The sequence below is a fragment of the Chiloscyllium plagiosum genome, unplaced genomic scaffold (assembly GCF_037043375.1).
Source record: "Chiloscyllium plagiosum isolate Xiang-an unplaced genomic scaffold, Cpla_swu_hap1 HiC_scaffold_19, whole genome shotgun sequence".
NCBI classification, from domain to species: Eukaryota; Metazoa; Chordata; class Chondrichthyes; order Orectolobiformes; family Hemiscylliidae; genus Chiloscyllium; species Chiloscyllium plagiosum.
In genome coordinates, this window is record NW_028270157.1 from 42,737,907 (window position 1) to 42,760,534 (window position 22,628).

General features: G+C 38.7%; 1 protein-coding gene across 2 annotated transcripts in view; it reads right to left on the bottom strand.

Annotated features, from left to right (window-relative positions):
* Positions 1-222: 222 nt before the first annotated feature.
* Positions 223-22,628, bottom strand: part of LOC122559629 (sodium- and chloride-dependent GABA transporter 1-like) — a 72,892-nt gene continuing 50,486 nt past the window's right edge. For both annotated transcript variants that reach the window (XM_043709425.2, XM_043709427.2), the window contains 4 exons: positions 20,521-20,623; positions 16,631-16,731; positions 7,993-8,160; positions 223-6,330 (listed from right to left, as the gene is read on the bottom strand). In XM_043709425.2, coding sequence (XP_043565360.1) covers positions 6,226-6,330; positions 7,993-8,160; positions 16,631-16,731; positions 20,521-20,623 — 477 coding nt within the window. In that variant the 3' untranslated portion in view covers positions 223-6,225. The remainder of the gene's footprint in view (positions 6,331-7,992; positions 8,161-16,630; positions 16,732-20,520; positions 20,624-22,628) is intronic.

Consider the following 22,628-nt stretch of genomic DNA (forward strand, 5'->3'; position numbering starts at 1 on the left):
ACTATCTGCTATTTTCATCACCAAATTTCCCTGTTTGCTATTTATGTAATGAGAAGTTCCCTGTTCCATTTTGCCTTTTTAAATGTATTTTGATTCACATGATCTCTTAATTGTAAATATTTATGTGATAAAGGAATTTCTTTTCACGATTTACTGCTATGTTTTGCCTTAAAGTTCAGTTCCAAAGGCTTGCAGAGTTAAAAACACACTGATCTCAGACTGCCATGTTAATGATGTATTTATTTTCTTTCCCTTTACACATATATATTCAATTACAAAGATGAATAAGCCAAAGCTGATCGCAGCCTAAACTACTATAACATCAAACCACATAAGGAGGCATGAAACTTTCATGCATTCAACTACAATGAGAGAGCTATTGGCCATTATACAGCAAGTTATATGGATTGATCATTAAGTCTCATGCAGTACCCTACACAGAATGATTATTACTCACAGATGTAGAACTAAAAGAAAATAAACTATTATTTAGTGCTATGAACATCATCAGAAAATCAAAAACATTTCACAACAAATTCTTTCCTTTTGTTATCATTACACTGCAGCAAGTGAGATAAATTACCAGCGAGACTGGGTTTAGTAGACTTAGTGGCAGGACAGCGTTCATTGTTGACCTAAGTTGACCAATAGAAATTCACTACCAGCAATAAGCAAAGGTCTGTCAAAATAGGTGCTAAGTGAGCTACTGTGTATTTCTAACATTATTTTTATTTTACATGCAGCATTTGCAGTTTTTCTGACTCTGTCCCAGATTCCTGGGTATGGTAGAACAAATAACAATTGGTCTGATTTAATGTTATATATTGATTTCATGCATTTATTTATGTTACACACAACCTGCAAACAGACGCACTAATTAGAAGCAGGAACAGAGTGTTTGGCCTCTCGAGCCTGCTCTGTTATTCAATAATATCTTGGCTGATTTGATTACTTCGCATCCCCGTCTTTTCACTCTCTTGCTTATCAACAACTCTGCTTCCACCAGCCTTTGAAGAAGAGAGTTTGTAAAGCTGATGGCACTGTGAGAAGATATTTGATCTTAAATCTGTCTTAAATGGGTGACTCTCAGTTCTAGATTTTCTGACAAGAAGCACCATCCTTTCTATATTTACCTTGTTAAGACCCATCAGGATCCTATGTAATTCAATAAAGTCAACAAATTCAATAAAGTTTAAATATCAACAGTTATGAGTCTAGTCCATTCAGTCTCATGGTGCAACCTGTCCATTTCAGATTGTAGTTTAGTAAACCACTTCTGAAATGTTTCCAATTTTTTTATGTTCCTCTATAAATAAAGTGTCCATTACTATACATGGTATTCCTTATTATACTAAAGCGTAACCACCTCACTGGAATATTCAGTTACCCTCACAACAGCATTCTATTAGCTTTTCTAATTACTTTGTGTAGTTACATATTAAGCTTTCGCATGAACATACAGATCACTCTAGACCATAGAGATCTCCAATCTCTCGCCATTCAGGGAATACATTATTTTTTATTCTTCCTGCCAAAATGGACATTTTCATATTTTCCCTCATTAAATTCTATTTTTCAGATACCTGCTCATGAATCCTATCCATATTGTTTGTAGCGTTCTCGTGTTCCCTTCACAACAAACTTTCCTACCTACCTTCACAGGAGGCTTCAAAGAATTAAAGATGTCACTTAGACTGGACAAAATATTTGCAAATCAACTTCCCAGTTCAGTGGACATACCCACAACTATGGCAACCAGCAGCCAAGTCACAAATTTTTACTCAAACCTTGAACACCTAGGGTGAGACACTCTAAAACGAGCAAGGAAATGGGAATCCTGTGCCAACCACCTAAGCACTACCGGCTTCACAGGAGGCTTCAAAGCACTGAAGATGTCAACTTGACAGGGGACAAAATGTCTGCAAATCAACTTCCTGTCTTAGTAAACATACCCACAACCACAGTTCACTACCTATCTTTGCATCAACAACAAATTTAGCAGCTGTACCTTTGGTCCCTTCATCCAAGTCATTCATATATATTATGAACAGTTCAAGTTCCCCATGTCACTTGACTCATTATATGTTGTCAACCAGAAAATGACCCACTCATACCTACTCTCTGTTTCCTAATAATTAGCCAATCTCTTCTATTAATGCCAACATATTAATCTCTACTCCAAGGGGTTTTATTTTCTTCAATGATGTGGCACTTTACAAATGCCTTATTAAAATTTAAGGATAGTAATTTACCAGCTTCCTTTTATCCACAGCACCTGCTACTTCCTCAAAAAATGCCAAAACAAAAATAGTTAACTGTGATTTCCCTTTCACAAAACTATGTTTACTGTACCTCTTTATCCTGAATTTGCCAAGTGCCTTTCCTTAATTTTTTAATAAAGCCTTCTAAGTTTTTCCTGTGGCAGATATTAAACTAACTGGCTTGTAGTTTCCTGCTGTTAGTCTCCCTCCATTTTTGAATGAAGGAATTAAATTTATTATTTTTAATGTAAGTGAACCTTGATCAAATCATGGACTTTTCGAAAAGGAAAACCATCACTTATCTATCTCACTAGACCCTTCTTTTAAGACATTGGATGAAGTTCATCAGGTTGCAACTCTGATGTTTTAATATCACTTCCTTGATTATTGTAATTTTCTTGAGTTTGTCTCTCCTTTCCATTTTCTGATGTACAGCTATTTATTGGATGTTTGTATATTTGTTACAATGACTAACTGGGGCAAAATACTGTCCAATTCATCACCTGTCCCCTTATACTCCATTATTAATTCTCTAGAATTACTTTCTGTAGGCCCATACTCACTCTTTCCTTTTTTATATATTTCTAAAATCTGTCACTATCTGCTTTTCACATTTATGGCTAACTTTATTTGACTACATTATTAGCATTTTAGTCACTTCTGTCTTAATCTTTGTTGTCTGTTATATTTCTGTCCAATCCAATCTTCCGACCTGCCATCCATCTTTGAAATTATATGCCTTTTCTTTAAGTTTTATACTACAGAGTCATATAGTTATACAGCACAGAAACAGGCCCTCCAGCCCAACCTGTCCATGCCGACCAGGATTCCTAAACTGAACTAGTCCCATTTGCCCATATTCCTTTAAACTTTTCCTATCCATGTGTCTGTCTAAATGTTGTCTCTATCACTTCCTCTGACAGTTTGTCCCATATACGCACCACCATCTATGTGAAAACGTTACTCCTCAGTCACTTTTAAATATCTCCCTCTCACCCTCTAGTTTTTGATTCCCTTACCCTGGGGAAAAGACCTTATCACCTATTCACCTTATCTATGCCCATCATAATTTTATAAACCTCTAAAAGGTCACCCCTCAGCCTCCATTGCTCCAGGGAAAAACATCTCAGCCTCTTATAACTTAAACCCTCCAGTCTTGGTAACATCTTTGTAAATCTTTTTGCACCCTTTCTAGTTTATTAGCATCTTTCTAATAGCAGGGCGACCAGAATTTTATACAGTCCCCCAAATGTGGCATTACCAGTGATAATGTGATGTACAGCGGTAAAATGATGTCCCAACTGCTATAGTCAATGCTCTGACCAATGAAGACAACAATTTCTTCATGAACTATGGATAGTAGGTGTTCCTCTTGGTATTGTTCTTTCATATTGGAATATAACAAATCTGAAATATCCCCTTAGGTTAATTAATAAACATCCTATCTGATTGCATATGGTTGGGTCCAGAATGTGCTATTCTAAGAAACTATCCTAAAAACATTTGCACGAGCTCTTTACCCACACCACCTTTGTCTCTCTGACTTTTCAAGTCTACATCTGGTTTATAATTCCCCATGATTATTGCAGTACCTTTCATAGAAGATTCACAGTTCAAAATGAGGCTATTCAGCCCATTGTGCCTGTACTGGCTATCTGAGCATTATAACTTAATTCCATTCTCCTACCTTTCTCCCAAAACTTGTTTTTATTTAAATAATCACCCACTGCCCTCATGAATGCCTCTGTTGAACCTCCCTCCACCAAACCTCCAGGTAATGCATTCCAAACCCTAACTACATGCTGTTCAAAAAAACGTTTCTCACCACGCATTAGCTTCTATTATAGAATACTTTAAAACTGTGCCTTCTGTTTCTTGACCCATTTCTGAATAGGAATCGTTTCTCCCTGTCTACTCAGACATCATGATTTTTTACATTTCTCTTTAAACTCCTCTTAGCCTTATTCTCTCCAAGGAAAACAGTACAAACTTCTCCAATTTTTCTTTATAAATAAATTCTCTCATCCCTGGAACCATTTATTGTATACACTTTCCAATGTATTCACATCCTTTCTACAGCATGGCATCAGATCTGAGCAATACTCCAGCTGACGTTTAAATAGTGTCTTGGATAAGATCATCATAATTTGCCTGCTTTTTAAACTTTAAGTCCCTATTTATGAAGCAAAGTGCACTATTATTAACAGATCTCTCTTTGTAGGCTGTCACCTTTAAGGATTTATGTGCTTATACACCAAGGTTCTCTGTTCCTATACACCCTTTAGAATAGTACCCTTTACTTTACAATGTCTTCCCATGCTCATTGTACCAAAGTATATCACCTCACACATTGCTGCATTGAAACACATCTGTAACCTGTCCACCCACATATGGACAAGAAGTCTATGTCCTCTTCACAGTTTCCAATTCTCCAAAGTTTCTGAGATCTGCAAATTTTAAAATTGTCCCCTAGGTCTGGTCATTTAGATATTTCAGGAAAAGCAAGGGTACTAATACCTAGCCCTGGGGAACAGTACTAAAAACCTTCTTCCAGACCGAAAAATACCCATTGACCATTAATCTCTGTTTTCTAACCCAAAGTCAATTTTGTATCCACATTGCTACTGTTCCTTTTATTCTATCAACTATAACTTTTCTATCAACTTTTCTCTGTTGAGTGGGACTGTATTTAACACCCTTTTAGAAACCCATATATGCCATAACAAAACATCAAGCAAAATAGTTAAACAGGAATTTCCCTTAACAAATCCATTCTGACTCTTCCAAATTAATCTACATTTTTCTGTGACTATTAATTCAATTCCAAGTAACAGTTTATAGAAGTTTCCCCACACTAACATTAAACTGCTTGGTCTGTGATTGCTGAGCCAATTTTATATACGTTTTTAAACAAAGGCAGAATGTTTGCCTTTTTCAACCCTCTGGCACTACTTCAATCCAGGGAAAAATAAAAAATAATTTCCACTCTGGCTGCATTCAATATTCTTGTATATCCTTTCTAACAAGCTCTAATCATTTCTTCTTTTATATTACATCTTAGCATTTGGTTACTGTTGGGGTTATTTGTGGGGTAGGGCAGTGGCAGTAAGCCTGTCACTTCTTGCCGTTTTCATTTCTCATCTCAATCCAAATCCTGATTTCCTGAATTTAAGTTATCCTTCCTGATAATGCTAATTGTATCATGAATGAATAGTCATGTCTCCACCTTTTCCCAGTTCCCTGTCCCTCCTAAATGCTATATATACTTCAATATTCAGGATCCAATCTGTATCTGTGTGCTAACACTTCCTTGCACAAGTGATAACATAAAAGTCTAACTGTTTATGCCAAAAACATATGACAGGGAACAGCCATGTATGTCAGTAGAGAAGCAAATTTTCTGAATAATTGTTTTCAGCATTTTGTTTTATCAAGTAAACTTCAAAATAGTGCACCAGGCAACACATTACATTGAGGATTTGGACCCACCATATAAAGAGCTACTGATGAGATACACAATTCTAGATCTTAAAATGGGCACAAATAATCTGTTAACAGTTAACTCCAACTAATGTTAATAGAAGCTACTGCAAAGACACATCAGTTAGAAAATCACAAGATAGTTATGGCAAAACAATGGTATTTCCTAACGTCCTCAAATCCTTTGGTCGTTATAATCATTTCTGAGAGAGATGAATACAGAATCTCACAATGTTGAGCAGATTCGTGATAATAATAGGAAAGAGGAAGGCTTTCATGACAACATTACACTGTGTGAAAGGTGATGTTAGTGTTTAATCTGACAGTACTTATCAAATAGATAATATATCTTTCATAACTTGAAAAGAAGCTGTTTCAGACAGATAAACTCTAATCTATTTTTTCATCCATTTACACTTCTGGATTACTGTGCAACAAGCCAAAAGGGTTTATAAAAAGGCTTTGCCTTTATACATATAGAGAACTAAACGGTAGCCTCAGCATAGCCACTGTTTGGAGACGAGTTGGATTTTAGCCCATTGTTGTGAAATATGACCCCTTGCCTGGGCTGTGTCATTGTTTGCAAACGCTAGAGTAACAAGAGAAAGACAAGATGTTAAAAAAGTCAAAGATAAAAATTTATCAATACACACTGTTTGAAAAGAAGAAACACATTAAACCAGAGAATCTTGTAAACTCTGAAAGCAAGTAAGTTTTTCATTAACAGTTGTAATGAAGCCAATTCTTAATCCTCAATGTTCATAAAAGCAAAATCATTAGGATGTATTATTCTCACATAAATTGATACAAAACTGATTAAATATATTAAATAAACTTTGGTTTTAATAATTACAGACATTACTTTTGAGATTTTAATGGGAAGTGACACTTCCTCTTCAGGTCAGACAAATCCTCTCAATAAAGAGTCAGCCCACATCAAGTCCGGACATAAGGTGAAACTCTAACTGTTTAAAATACATACCCTTTATCCAATAGGAAACAATGTGAAGGTGGTGTGCACATTTGAAAATATTGCAATACCCATCTTTCATGATGGCTCTGCTGTTGTACCTCTTTAACACAAGGATAGACTTGAGATTGAGTGATGTGATAGCATCATACTAACCAATGCAGAAATTGCCTGATTGTTACATGTTAGGGCAATTTATTCACTAATGTTTCAAACCAACTGGGTACAAGCTGAAACTATAACTGTTAAGGGTAATGGTGACTTGGCTGGAAACTAGTACAGACTTCATGGCTGCCGGTGTCCTATATGCAGAGGGGAAGATTCTGCTCTGATGTCCAGAGATAATTGTCCACAGTCATTGGTGTGTAGATGTGCCAAGACAGTCAGATATGCAAGTCTTGCTGGTATATTGAAATATTGTATTTGATATGCTTTTAGAACAAAATTAACCTTAAGGAGTTCAAATAAGTCTCCTGATTTTCTTTCAGAAAATAAATATTAATAAAGCATCAGAATAAAAACTATGACAGTAATGAACTGTAAACTTTACAAAAAAAGCCAGACAGAACTAAGAACTTCTTTACTCACAGAACTTCCATTGTTTCCATTCCAAATAAAGATGCAAGGTAAAAGAGTGAGCCTACATAAACATTAATGAATTCCTTAAGGCTTTGCATAGAAACTGGCATTATACTGAGGCCAGCATGCAAAGAAATGTAAATATGTTTCAGCATTTTAACAAAATACTAAAATTGCCAAAACACTGACATACATCGCTGAATGTAATAAGAACAGATAAGTTCTTTTGTGTAGTGAATGTCTTTTTGGAGCATTGTTTTATTTACTGCTAAAAATGATTTGCAGTCCAGAAAGTTATTGGCTCATAGCTTCCAATCATTTATACACTAATATAAAAACACAAAGAAACAACTGGATTGATAGCTAGAACTAAATAATTAACTGATAGGAATAATATATGATTTGGAGGTGCCAGTGTTGGACTGGGATGTACAAAGTTAAAAATCCTACAAAACCAGGTTATAGTCCAACACGTTTAGTTGGAAGCACTAACTTTCAGAGCGCTGCTCCTTCATCAGATGGTTGTGTATAGTTATCCCCTCATATCCCTTCAACAGCTATGGGTCATCACCACTTATCAGGATTCTTATACAGGTCTCAAATTGATTGAATTAATTGAGCTTACTGTAATAAAGAGAGAAGCAAAGCAAAGTAAGCAAAGTCCAATGTTCAGAGTCTGAACTGCAGATTTTTATTTCATACCTGTATGAAGGTTCCTTTTGTGATGCAAAACAGGTAGGCAATGTATCCTGGGATAAATACCATGGAGGAGAGTGCCATGAACCAGCCAATCCCTTGTCCCCACTTGGGGTAGACATAATTCCCAAGTGTCAGTGGTGTCATTTCAACAGCACTGAAGAGAAATACTCCCTAAAATGAATGCACAAAAACAATATTAGGAGTTAAGAGTATTACATCATCTTCATCCCAAGACCCAAATATTACATTGGAGGGACAACTGAATGAAATAGTGTAATCCTTGGTTTAGTGACAGCCTTCTGATCTCTCTACTCACGGATCATAGATTCAACCTTCATTCCTGAGCATATAATTTTGACTGACAGTCAGCCTTCCCTCTAATTTTTTCTACTTCTGCAAGGAATATGCAGGTTAGAAGGAACTTTACTGGCAGTCCAACACCGGACATACTATCTTTCTGACAAAACTCTACATGAAGGCTGGATTTGTTATGTAGCATGAAGGGAAAGATCCGACCAAATAATCAAAGAAGGACAGGGTCAATCTTCCAGTGTTTTTTGTCAACATTTACACTAAATCAAACACAATTAAGATGGATCTTATTTTTATCATTGCTATTTCTGAGGCCATGCTCAAGCAATTTTCTGCATGATAATATATTTGAAAAATACATAATTAGTTATGAAACATGCTGAGACTTTGAGGTCATGATGAAGCCCTGTATGAACATTCTTTCTTTACTTTAACAAATGATTCAGAGTAGATAACATTAAGACAACAGTATGATGTACAGGCTGTTATTGGATATATGCATTACCACTACAGAAGTGACTGTACTGTAGCCATATTTGTAGATGACACCAATGCAAACAGTTTACAGAGAGATATTGATAGGTTAATTAAGTGGGCAAAAAGCTAGCAAATGGAGTATAATGTAGGAAAATGTGAAGTTGTCATTTTGGAAGAGAGAACAATTTAAATGGAGAAAAACTGCACAAAGCCACAAAACAAATGGACTTGTGGGAGTACGTGTACATAAAATACAGAAAGCTAGCACACAAAGCAGGTAATCAGGAAGACTAGTGGAATGTTGCATCTTACTTCAAGGGGTGTTTTGTATAAGTGTAAGGAAGTCTTACTGCAACTGTATAAGGTGCTGGTTAAACAAATTGGGACTCTACTCACTGGAGTTTAGAAGAATGAGAGACAATCTCATTGGCACATATCGGATTCTGAAGAGGCTTGACAGAGTAAGCATTGAGATGATGTTACCCCTCATGGCAGAGTCTGGAACCAGAGGCCATAGTTTCAAAATAAAGGGTTGCCAATTTAAGACCAAAATGAGGAGGAATTTCTTCTCACAGTGGCTCTGAGTATTTGGAATTCCTTACCACAGAGAGCTGTGGGGACAGAGTTCTTTTATATATTTAAGGCTGAGGTAAATAGGTTTTTGATCAGTCGGGAAATCAAGTGGACATGAGGCATGTTGGATCAGCCATTATCTTATTGATTGGCACAGCAGACTTAAGGGGCTGAATAGCCTACTCCTGTTCCTATTTCTTATCATCTTAAAGCTCTATTATATGTACACTGCAGTTCACAGACATTTTAGGGTAAATAGCTTTAATGTTGTTAAATTTTTTAAAAGTAAGACCCCGGATTGGTACTTGTGTTGTGAGAACAACATGCACTGGGATGTGCAAGATCTTTAGGAATGTCTGAGCAATATTCTTTATTTGGTGTGTGCACAAGTAGAGTGAAAGTATTGCAACAATGGATTTTTGTATGAAGCACTGACCATAACTGACTTGAGGGCTGAATTTTATCAAAAATTGACTAAGTGTCAATTTTTTTGGAGTTTGATGGAGGGTTTCTGTTTGTGAGTTCCAGGGAGGTATCTCACACAACGTTTTGGTAGTCACCTCATTATGCATGTACCATGATTCTATGGCATCATGTACTCACTGCTGCTGGGGTCTCCTGAGACTTGTACCACTGGCACTTCATTAAAAGCCTGGCTGTGCATAAGGTCAACAGTGGGAGGGAAGTGAAAAGGAAAAGCATCAATGCAAATAGAAGTTCACGATCATAAATATATTGCCTCTTCATACTTCCCATCCTGAACACCATCCCAAGTTAGAACTCTGTTTAAAGGCGTCCTACACTTCCCTGAATACGCAGTGTAGCATAACATCATGTCACTGACAGATCATCACATGTGAGAAAGCCTTCAAACAGGTGAAAATATTAACTTTTATTGAACAACAACCAAAGTGATGAACAAATGGCACATTTTCTTTTAGGAACATAAAGGGACTGCTTGCCTTTTGAACACAACAACAATTTTTTAACTAAGGAATTTTCACTGTACCCTGATCAAATCTATTGGAAGCAGTTACCAATCAAGTCCTATCTGGTTTGTTCTATACATGATTCTATACAGCTCGATCATGCTGCAGATTATGTTCCTCCAACTCAAAGTTCTTATCTTCTTCTTTAGAAGACTGCTGATCTTCCAGCTCTTCAGCATTCATCACACCACCTCTTCACTGGAGCTGTGCAGATCATAGCATGCTACGATTATGCAGCACACTATATCTTAAAGATACAAGATGCCCCAGTAATTCAGCATCAGAACTTAATCTTTAGCAGGCTTACCGCCTGCTCTATGTTGGCTCTGGTGGAAGAATAGGCTGAATTTGATCTATACACAACCTCATTAAAAGTCTTCTGTAACAGTCATCAGTCATGTTGCACCGGGTAGACTAGAGTCATAGAGATATACAGCATGGAAACAGACCCTTCAGTCCAACCCGTCCATGCCAACCAGATATTCAACCCAATCTAGTCCTATCTGCCAGCACCCAGCCCATATCCCTCCAAACCCTACCTATTAATATCCCCATCCAAATGCTTCTTAAATGTTGCAATTGAACCAGCCTCCACCACTTCCTCTGGCAGTTCATTCCATATACGTAACATCCTCTGTGTGAAAAAGTTGCCCCTTAGGTCTCTTTTATATCTTTCCCCTCTCACCCTAAACCAATGACCTCTAGTTCTGGACTCCCTGACCTCAGGGAAAATGCTTGGTCTATTTATCCTATCCATACCCCTCATGATTTTGTAAACCTCTATAAGGTCACCCCTCAGCCTCCGACGCTCCAGGGAAAAAAGCCCCAGCCTGTTCAGCCTCTCCCTACAGCTCAAATCCTCCAACCCTGGCAACATCCTTGGAACTCTTTTTTGAACCCTTTCAATTTCACAACATCTTTCCGATAAGAAGGAGACCAGAACTGCACGCAATATTCCAACAGTGACCTAACCAATGTCCTGTACAGCCACAACGTGACCTCCCAACTCCTGTACTCAATACTCTGACCAATAAAGGAAAACATACCAAAAGCCTTCTTCACTATCCTATCTACCTGCGACTCCATTTTCAAGGAGCTATGAACCTACATTTCAAGGTCTCTTTGTTCAGCAACACTCGCTAGATTAGATTAGATTTTTTTAGATTATATTACAGTGTGGAAACAGGCCCTTCGGCCCAACAAGTCCACACCGACCCGCTGAAGCGCAACCCACCCATACCCCTACATTTACCCCTTACCTAACACTTCGAGCAATTTAGCATGGCCAATTCACCTGACCTGCACATCTTTGGACTGTGGGAGGAAACCGGAGCACCCGGAGGAAACCCACGTAGACACGGGGAGAACGTGCAAACTCCACACAATCAGTCGCCTGAGGCGGGAATTGAACCCGGGTCTCTGACACTGTGAGGCAGCAGTGCTAACCACTGTGCCACCATGCCGCCCTAGGACCTTACCATTAAGTGTTTTATTTTTGCTAAGATTTGCCTTTCCAAAATGCAGCACCTCGCATTTATCTGAATTCAACTCCATCTGCCACTTCTCAGCCCATTGGCCCATCTGGTCAAGATCCTGTTGTAATCTGAGGTAACACTCTTCGCTGTCCCCTACACCTCCAATTTTGGTGTCATCTGCAAACTTACTAACTGTACCTCTTATGCTCGCATCCAAATCATTTATGTAAATGAGAAAAAGTAGAGGACCCAGCACCGATCCTTGTGGCACTCCACTGGTCACAGGCCTCCAGTCCAAAAACAGCCCTCCACCACCACCCTCTGTCTTCTACCTTTGAGCCAGTTCTGTATCCAAATGGCTAGTTCCCCCCGTATTCCGTGAGATCTAACCTTGCTAATCAGTCTCCCATGGAGTCTCTGAGTAACTATTCTTGCCAACATCCAGCTCTTGAAATGAAAAGGGAACATGAAAGCTATCAAGGTTATAAGTATTAAGGCAATTTTCAGGGTATTTGGCACAGGCCTCTCAGATGCAGTACCAGTGATTATAGATGACCCACAGGGATCAGTGCTGGGATTGCAACTGTTTACAACATATATCAATGACTTGGAATAAGTAAGCTAATGTTCTGTAGCCAAATTTGCAGATGCCACAAAAATAGGTCGAAAAGCAAGTTGCAAGAGGGTAGCAAACAGTTTTTACATTGAGATATTGATAGGTTAAGAAAGTTGGCGAAAAGTTGGCAAACAGAGTATAATGTGGAAAAATATGCCAGAGCAGACTCGAGGAGCCAGATTGGGAGAAAGTGAAGACTGCAGATGCTGGAGATCAGAGTCGGGAGTGTGATGCTGCAAAAGCACAGCAGGTCAGGCAGCTTCCGAGGAGCAGGAGAATCAACATTTCAGGCATAAGCCCTTTATCAGGGCTTCATCAGTTGATTCTCTTCTCCTGGGATGCTACCTGACCTGCTGTGCTTTTCCAGCACCACACTCTTGACTAAGAGCCAAATTGCCTATTCCTGTTTCTATTTCGTATGGTCTAATGACTTGTGCATTTACTGAATAGAAGTCTTTTCTATTGATGAAGTCTGTTATGATATAGCACTCTCAATGATACATGTACACAATCCATTATATCCTGCACCTGAGGGAAGTCAGCTAAATTGACAAAGCCTACAGCTTAGGCTGCAGCTCTGACCTTATTACAGGAAATGAAATGAAGCATTGTTATCTGGCACAAATTTTTTCACCAACAGTTTTGATATTTTTCTGGGTTGAGAATAAATAGATTCTGCATTGGGTCCCAGTTGCATAAAAATGTAGGGCAGCTGTCACCTTGATAGCCACTGGGACAGGATGGCAGCCCATCCATTCAGTCCACAATTTCTACTTCAGTTCTGTGACAGTGTTCCATGATATCCTCAGTCTGCACAGTAATGTGTCTCGTCAACTGGAGGAAATTGCATTTAGAATGATGGATTCTGGTCCTTCTATACCTCCATATCTAGAGAGGGCACTCATCTGCAACTCTTTCTTAAGGAAGCTATTTGGAAGCAGCTCGAGGTTGCACCTGGTCTGAGGTTAGTGGCATATTTGTTCCTCCTCAAATCTTCTGTGCCTTGGTGGCATTGTAGCCACAGTGATGATAAGCCCTGCTTTAAATTGATCCACACGGGATGCTCTGAGTGACCCTTTCAATCTCAGAAACAAAACAGCTTCTTCATAAAGTGAACTGTCATCATTTGTGTCACACACAAATGACAGTTCAGCATAGTCCTCGATATGGGGGTTGGGGATGTCTGTATTTGGGCCTTTGATATCATTGTTCCATTGTACCCCATCCCCCACATCACCCAAAAAGGTAGCATGACATATAAGAGCATGTTGTCAAATACTTGCAGGTGAAGTGACAGGAAATCAGGCTGTGCCCTTGTGCAGCCTTTGAGATGTTGGATAGCCTTTGTGAATTGTGGTTCACAGGTAATATTTTTAAAATTGCCTGTGACTAATTCTGCTTTACAGAGATGAATATGATCAATTTCTATTGACAAATGTAATTGTCAAGATTACATGGGGACAGAATTTGTATACGGTGTTTTGTATATGGAATTCTATGACTAAAAATGTATTCAACCTGTGCTGTATAAGTGATTGATTAATGCAATTGCCCTTTGACGGCCTCACATCTCACAGTAGAACCTACATCCTCCTACAGAAGAAAACACTTAGTCTGCTCAATCCAGGTGAGGTGGCAGCCATTTTTCAATTCCACTGTGTATCATCAATTTGGATGAAGGTGGGAGGGAAAACAGGTCCCGCTTCACAGAGTGAGTGGCAGGCTCTGCCTGGTAACCTAGGGGCCCTCCATACCTTCATGTTTCTTTTGTCCTTGCACTCCCTGTCAACGCCAACAGTTCTGATATTCCACACATTCTTACCCAACACTTTCATTTAAGTCTTCGCCTCCTAACCTTACCCCTGAGCTCTAGACTGACAACTCAGCCATGCCAACCATCATGATGCACTATCTCCCTTTTAAAGAAAGGATAATGGTGGCCATCAATAACCCTTTTGTTTTTGCAGTAACCCAAATCTTCCAATGTACTATCATTTCCTGCCCTTATATTTTGGCTTCCTAATCCCTCACAATTATTGCATCCCCCAGCATGCTGCCTCCAATCCCCACAACAGATTTTCTCAACTTGCCCACTAAAATAGGCCTCTGAGAACCCAACTTAACTTTAGTGAACTGACCACCAGGACTGACCATAGTTTAACTCCCTTGATCCATTTAGAAGACCAGCCCAGGCTGATGAGTGACTATATCCATGACTGATCTCTTGCAGTTCCCTGACTGACTTACTGCTAAACTTCTGACTGGTGACACCAGACTTGCAGGACAGACTATGACCCACTTGCCAGAGTCATTTTTCACTCTGACTGCTCCAAGCTGCTAACTGACCATGTCCAAGTTAAGCAGGAGAAAATGATGTGAGAGATCAGAGATGAGATGAAGAGCTTATGCCCGAAACGTTGATTCTCCTGCTCCCTGGATGCTGCCTAGCCTGCTGTACTTTTCCAGCATCACACTCTCGACCATGATGTCCAAGTTAAGTCTCTGGACTGAAATTGAGCATTGTCCTTGACTGACTGTGCCAAGCAAACCCCTTGATTTGACTGAGGACTGCTCCCCTTGTCTTTAAGACCTAGCCAGATGTGTGAAGTACACGCTGTTGCCGTGTCATTGATGTAGCACAATGACATAAAGCAACATTCTTGCCCCCATGGCTGATCACTTCTGATAGCAATGACAAGCTGCATGGCTTTGTTTCTGCACTAGAAGGCAAGACAAAGTACTGTAAAGCTGTGAGTTCTGAATGAGGTAGCAATGTAAGAAAAGGACAAGCCAAAGCAGAGATGCAGTGAGCATCCAAGAAAATAAAAAGTGAGTGAGCATTAAGAGAGCAAACAAAGAGCCCTGAGGTGCACCCTGTTCTGATGCATGAGATGGCTGTCCATCCCTGCACACAAAGTGGTCTTGCAGCAGCACTACAATAGAAGGGATATTGGTATGCTCCAAATTTAAGTGAAGTGATAAACTATAAGTGAATCAGAAGTATGTCATGATAATGTGGTGAGGCTGGTGGGTGTCCAATGTTAAACCTCATGGATTAAGGATTCAGGTTGTTGCTGCTCTTGGAAGCATTCCCTGAGATTGGCCATTGCCCACTTAGGGGCCTGGAAGTTTCTGCCCTTAGAAGTTTTTAACAAGTCCATTAGTCTAAATTAATTGCAAGGTTACAAGTGCACTAAAAGTTATTACAAAGTCAATCAAAGGTTCCAAGACACTGTGAAAATTTAATGGAACAAATGTCCTGTCATTTAATTTTACAAGAAATTTGATAACGTCTACTAAATATGTTCAGACCATCTGTAGGCAGACTATGGTTATTGCACCAATATTGCACCAATCTCATAATGAAGTGCTGAGAATTGGACAATTTGCTTGAATGTTCTAGCCAGAAAAGGATAAGGTTCGTCCAATAACAAATTTTTTTTATATAAAGAGATTACTAAGTATATCAGCAGCTCATGTTAAATTTGTTTCACCAATAATGTGGGGCACAGTTCAATAAGAAAATTCTGGAGCTCATCAAATGAACCATTATTCATGTGTGAGGTTATCAAAGAAAATTTGAACCATTTATTACAGACAGATCTCAGTTTTTCTTCTCTGTGCATTTGCCAGTAGAGGGCACTAAATAATTACTGGGATGGGAATACCTTTCCCCTGTCAAGTCTGGGGCCAATACATTAAAAATCTGTGAATACACACGTTGATATCAGCTAAAACAAGACATACTATGGGTTAAATGAGAATCTTTCTGTTGAAAAAGGAGATGTGCTATGCATACGGAGCTGGTTAGAGGTTATCTAAATCACTTCAATGCTTTATGATGAGGACTAATATGCTCCACATGCGGGAGAAAAAAATCAGGTTATGTGGTATGGATGATATGATATCTGAGATAGATACATATGCATTGCTTCTTACATGAAAATTGAAATGACAGCCAGAAAATTGCATTGGTTCACACAGAAGGAATCAGGAACTTGAGAAATGCACATGTTAATTATCCAGGAGGAAATGTTGAAAATAAAACAATTAATACGAAACAAGTAATTTAAAGAAAAGAGATTAGTAAACTTGAGAGAAATGGGAAAAGACAGAGAGGGAAAAATGAAATTAGATTCAGAAAGAATTTTTTATTAAAAGATAAAGCTACAGTTTAAAGAAATAAAAAAAAGTCTTACCATAACTACAATAGGAGTAAAATATACCCAACAAAGCTTCCACCATATGCATGGCTTGTACCCAATCATTTCCTCAATGTTTTTATAGAACTTGTTAACTCCTGTGAAAAACAATATAAAAAATTATAGCCCTTGGACATCAATCTTTCCAGAAAATTTCAATCCCATTTCAGAATTCTCATTTTCATTTTCAAGATATTTCCAAACCTTACTCCATCCTATCCTATCTCAACAATCTTCTTCAGCCCTACAAGCAACCATCTCTGCATTCTGCAATTATGACCTATTAACCAAACTTGATTTTAATGGCCCCACTACTGGTGATGATGCTTTCAACTTCCTACCTCCAAAGCTTTGGAATTCTTCCCTTAATACCTGTTCCTCTTTTCCTTATTTTCTTCCTCCTAAAATGTACCACTTTGATCAAGCTTTTGATCTGCTGTTTTCTTATATGACTTAGTATGCAATATGGTTCCCTAATGCCTATGAAGAACTTTGGGAAGTCTTATTACATTCAAGGTCTCAAACAAAGCAAATGGATTTTTTAAAAAATCATTCATGGGTTGCAGCTATCACTGGCTAAACTAATATTTATTGCCTATCTCTAATTGCTTTGGAGAAGGCAGTGATTAGCTGTCTTCTTGAACTGCTGCAGTTTTTGGGTAAAAAAATCCAAGATAGTGTTCAGAAGGAACTCCAGAATTTTGAAGTGGTGACATTGAAGGAACAGTGATACATTTCAAAGTCCAGATGGGATGTGTTTGAAAGGGAACTTGCAAGTGTTTATACCTGTGTATTTGCTGCCCTTGTCATACAAGGTAATAAAGGTTCTTGAAAAGAATCATACTGAACTCAAAGTGTTAATTCTGTTTCTCTCTTCACAGATGCTACCACACTGCTGAGTTTCTTCAATATTTTGGTTCTTATTTCACAATTCCCAGAATTCCAGTATCCACAGTATTTTGTTTCTATTGTATGATAGAGGTTGCAGATTTGGAAAGTGTTGTCAAAGTGGTCTTGCGAATTCCTACAGTGCATCTTGTAGATGGTACATACTATTGCAACCATGCATCAAAAGTGAAGAAAGTGAATCTTGAAGATTGTGATTGGGTTACCAATCAAGTAGGCTGCCTTGTCCTTGTTAATGGCAAGCTTCTTGAATGTTATGGAAGCTGCACTCATTCAGGCAAGTGAGGTGATGGTGAACAAGCTTTACAGAAATGGGAGGTGAGTTATTTACTCATCAAATTCCTAGCCTCTGATTTGCTCTCATGGTCAAAGTATTTATATGGCGATTCCAATTCAGTTTCTGAAGAATGGTAACCTCTAGGGTAGTTGGGGAATCAGTGATGGAAGTACAGTATGGTGATGGTTAGATTCACTCTTGTTTGAGATGGACATTGCCTGGTACTTTTGTGATGCCACCTATCAGCCCAAGCGTTAATAGTGTCTAAGCCCTATAGCATATGGATGTGTGTCAATATCTGAGGTGCTGAACATAGTGCAATCATCAGCAAACATCCCCACCACTGACCTTTTGATGGAAGTAATGTCAGTGATAAAGCAGCTGAAGATGGTTGGGTCTGCAACTCTACCTCAGGGACCCATAAAATGATGTCCTGCAGCTGAGATGATTGGCCGTTAACAACCACAACCATCTTCCTTTGTGCTCAGAATTATTCTATCCAGGGTGCATTATCCCTGATTACCATGGACTCCAGTTTTTCTAGGCCTGCTTCATATCATACTCCATCAAATGCTATGTTGATGTGGAGGATAGTCAGATTTCAGTTCACTTCTGAAGTTGAGCATTTTATGTGCACATTTGGACCAAGTCTAAAATGGGATCTTGAGTTGAGTGTTCCTGGCAGAACCAAAATTGAACATCAGTGAGCAGGTTATTACTTTGCAAATGCCACTTTATAGCACGGTCAATCACTCTTTTCATCACATTGCTGAGGATTAAGAATAAACTAGATTAGACTTGTCCTGCTTTTTGTGCACAGTACATGGCTGGGCAATTTTTCACATTGCCGGATAGATGCCAATGTTATAGCTGCAGTTAGACTAGGTTGGTTTAGGGCTTGACCAGTTCTGGGGCACATGTATTCAATGTTATCATTGGAATGTTTTAAGCCCATGGACAAAGTGGTATCCAGTGAATTCAGACATTTCTTGATATCATGTGGAGTGAATCGAACTGGATAAAGACTGGTATCTGACATGGGTCTCTGGAGAAAACCAAAATCAATCACTTACTCAGTACTTCTGGCTGTTGTTGTTTTACACATTTTCTTTGATTTGAAATCTGATTTAGGCAAAAAAAATGTTTCACATTGACTGGTAAAAGAATTTCTTCAGGGATCATTTCCAACTGAGCTTCCAAAGAATAACCTGATTGTATTATGCATAACTGTACTGCCTTGTGATCACAGAACTACAGGTTGTAGTGTAAACTGTGAAGATTACAATTTACCTCTTCTTTGGCTTTTAGATTATATCCCAAAATATACTGCATATGGAATGAGCATAGAGACTCCTTCCTAACTAACAATACTTACAGTCCTTTGTTTTTTGATAAAACAATTTTGGGTGTTGCTGTGAAAACATTATTAGTTTGGCTTAGCATGCTCAAGAATGTCTAGTTATTAAAAGAGTATTACACTTAATTGGGTGAGCAAATATTTTGGAAACTCATATAGAAGTTGTGATACTACTGCTGCAAAAAGTAAAAAATAAATGATTGAAAATAACTTTAGCTAGGTGAATAATGGACTGTCATTAGTGGCACTCATCCAAGAGTACATTGGTTGGACAATGACTAGGAATGTAAATTACGGTAAGTGTCTTCACCACTGGCACACCTAAAATGGGATACCCAGTGTAAACCTTACAATGTCACCTTTAATGGCCATGTTAAGTTCTGGACATTGCAGAAAGACACCAAATTAATATGCATTCTCATTCAGAATTAATAATGATTATACATACATTATAAAGAACCTCACAGGAGAGAATGTTTGAAAGTTGCCTTGTAACAAAATAAGGCAACAATTTTACAACTGATGAGCAGAAAGTAATCTAAACAGAACTCCAGAAATCTCAGATCATTGTGGATCAGTTGTCACAACTGTAACTTATTACAAGGACAGTTAATCCCAGTGACAGGAAGTGGAGGAAATCTTGCTGAGTTGTCTTTTTTTCCTCACAAGACCTATGCCTTCCTCTAAGTTTCTGCTGTGTGAACAAAAGGGTCTTCGAATCAAACCAAATGAAACACTTAGCCAGCTTAACTTTACCCCACAAACATTGCTATATGATTTAGGCAAGATGTATCGTTGTGATGCAAAGTTAACAAGATTATTGACAAGAAAGCAAACATGAATTAGAGATTCAGAGGGGAAAATGCTGAAGATTGATTTCCACTCCTAGGTGTTTCCTGATTCTGGGCCAGCAAGCAAGATGCTTTCTCCCGAGTGTCAGGTAATATTAGGCTGTAAGCATCACCAGGCAGCACCCAACAGCAGACTAAAAATGACTATAGCTTTAGAGAAGAGCATTCTGTTGAGCACTTCCCCTTCATTACACAGATGAGGTCCTGTGAAGAATTAAAAAGCATGTCCTGTCATTCCATGAGCCTTTTGGCATGAGGTTAAAAGATGAAATTACTTCATGATATCTATTTATATCTAGATTTTTAGTAATAATCATAATAGTTTGTTGCTCCATAGCAGGAGAGTCTGTAGAGAGCCATTTAACCTGAAATCTATATCTAGGTTTACTATTAAGCTGTTCTCTCCTCCCATATCTGACTACAATTTTACATTAACATGAGTCACAATGTTTCCTAATAAAACTAACATAGGATTTTATTTAAAACAGTCACTAACCATAAAACCACGATATTGAGATAGTCTCAAAGAATACCAGAAAGAGGAGAGTCATGCCACTGGCAGAATAATAGTCAAACAACTTGAACATGTAGAGACCACCCTGTGTTGAGAAAGAAAATTTAGAGATGCAAAGTTGAAATATGAATTACAAATTCAATTTAAAAATATCTTCTCAGCACATTATCTGTAAAACATTTCAGAATATAGGTCAACTGTAGCTATCCCACAATGCCAACACATGAACAGACACACAAATATACAAAATCAGAGCAGGAGTAGGCCAGATGGCCCTTCAGCCTGCTCCACCATTCAATAAGATCAAGGCTTGATTGGATCACTCCACATTCCTGCCTACCCCAACAACTTTTCAACCCTTTGTTTATCAAGAATCTATCCTCTTCTGCTTTGAAAAGATTTAAAACATCTGCTTCTCCCACTTTTTGAGGAGGAGAGTTCCAAAGACTCACAGCCTACTTTGAGAAAATAAAATTCTTATCTCTGTCTGAAATAGGTGAAACCTTAAAAGCAGTGACCCCTAATTTTAGATTGTTCCACAACTGGAAACATGCTTTCAACATGCACCTGATCAAAATCCCACAGTATCTTATATGTTTCAATTAACTTTATTCCCTCCTATCTGTGTGGAGTTTGCACATTCTCCCTGTGTCTGCATGGGTTTCCTCCGGATGCTCTGGTTTCCTCCCACAATCCAAAGATATGCAGGTCAGGTGAATTGGCCATGCTAAATTGCCCACAGTGTTAGTCAGGGGTAAATATAGGGTAGGGGAATGGGTTTGGATGGGTTTCTCTTCAGAGGGGCAGTGTGGACTTGTTGGGCTGAAGGGCCTGTTTCCACACTGTAGAGAATCTAATCTAATCTAATCTAATCTAATCTAATCTAATCTTTATCTCTTCTTCTTCTCATCTCCAGGGGATAAAAGCCTTGCCTCTTCAACCCTTCATCATAGGTAAACATGTCCACATTTTATGTCGTTACTGAATCTGGGCATAGCTAGCTATGACATCATTTATTGACCCCCATTTATTGCCCATGAGAAGGTGCCTTGTTTAACTGCTGTAGTCCATTTAGTGAAGGTACAGCCGCAATGCTACTGGTGAGGGATGGTGAAATTCCAGCATTTTGATTCAGCAGCACTGAAAGAACAGCAACATATTTCCAAGTCAGGATAGTGAGTGGCCTGGAGGGAAATTTGCAGGTGTAAGTGCTCCCATGTATCTGCTGATTTTATCATTCTAGATGGAAGTGGTCATGGGTTTGGAAGGTGCTGTCTGAGGATCCTTGTGAATTTCCGCAGTGCATCTTGTAGATGGTGCACACTGTTGCTGCAGTACCATGGGATGAGACAGTGAATATTTGTGAATTGCTGCCAATAAATGGACTGCTTTGTCCTGGATGATGTCAAGTATCTTGAGTGTTAATGGAGCTGCATTCATCCAGATTAGTGGGGGGGTGTATTCCATCACACTCTTGACTTGTACCTTTAGATAGTGGACTGGCTTCTGTTGAGTTAGGAGATGAGTCACTCACTGTAACATTCCTAGCCTCTGACTTGCTCTTGGGCCCAAAGTATTTAAACATTTGGTCCAGTTCAGTTTCTGGTTAATGGTAGCTCCCTCTGTAAAGGGAGATAGTGGGAGATGCAGCAATGGCAATGCCATCGAATATCAAGCAGGGATAGTTAGTTTCTTGCTGGTTGAACACTGTCATTGCTTGGCATTTTTGAGGTGTAAATGTCACTTGCACTTCTCACTAAGCTGGTTTGTTGCCTGGTCTTGCTGCATTTGTGCTTGGACTGCATCAGTAACTGAAGAGTAGCAAATGGTGCTAAAAATTGTGCAATCATTAGCAAACATCTCTACTTCTGACCTTATGATGAAGGAAAGGTCATTGATGAAGCAGTCAATGATGACTGGGCCTCGGACACTGCCTTGCAGAACTTCTGGAGAGATGTCTTGGTGCTGAGATGACTGGCCACGAATACCTACCACCATCATCCTCTGTGTCAGGTATGATTTCAACTAGTGGATTAATTTCTCCTGAATTCCACTGATTCCAGTTTTGCTAGGGGTCCTTGATGCCACAC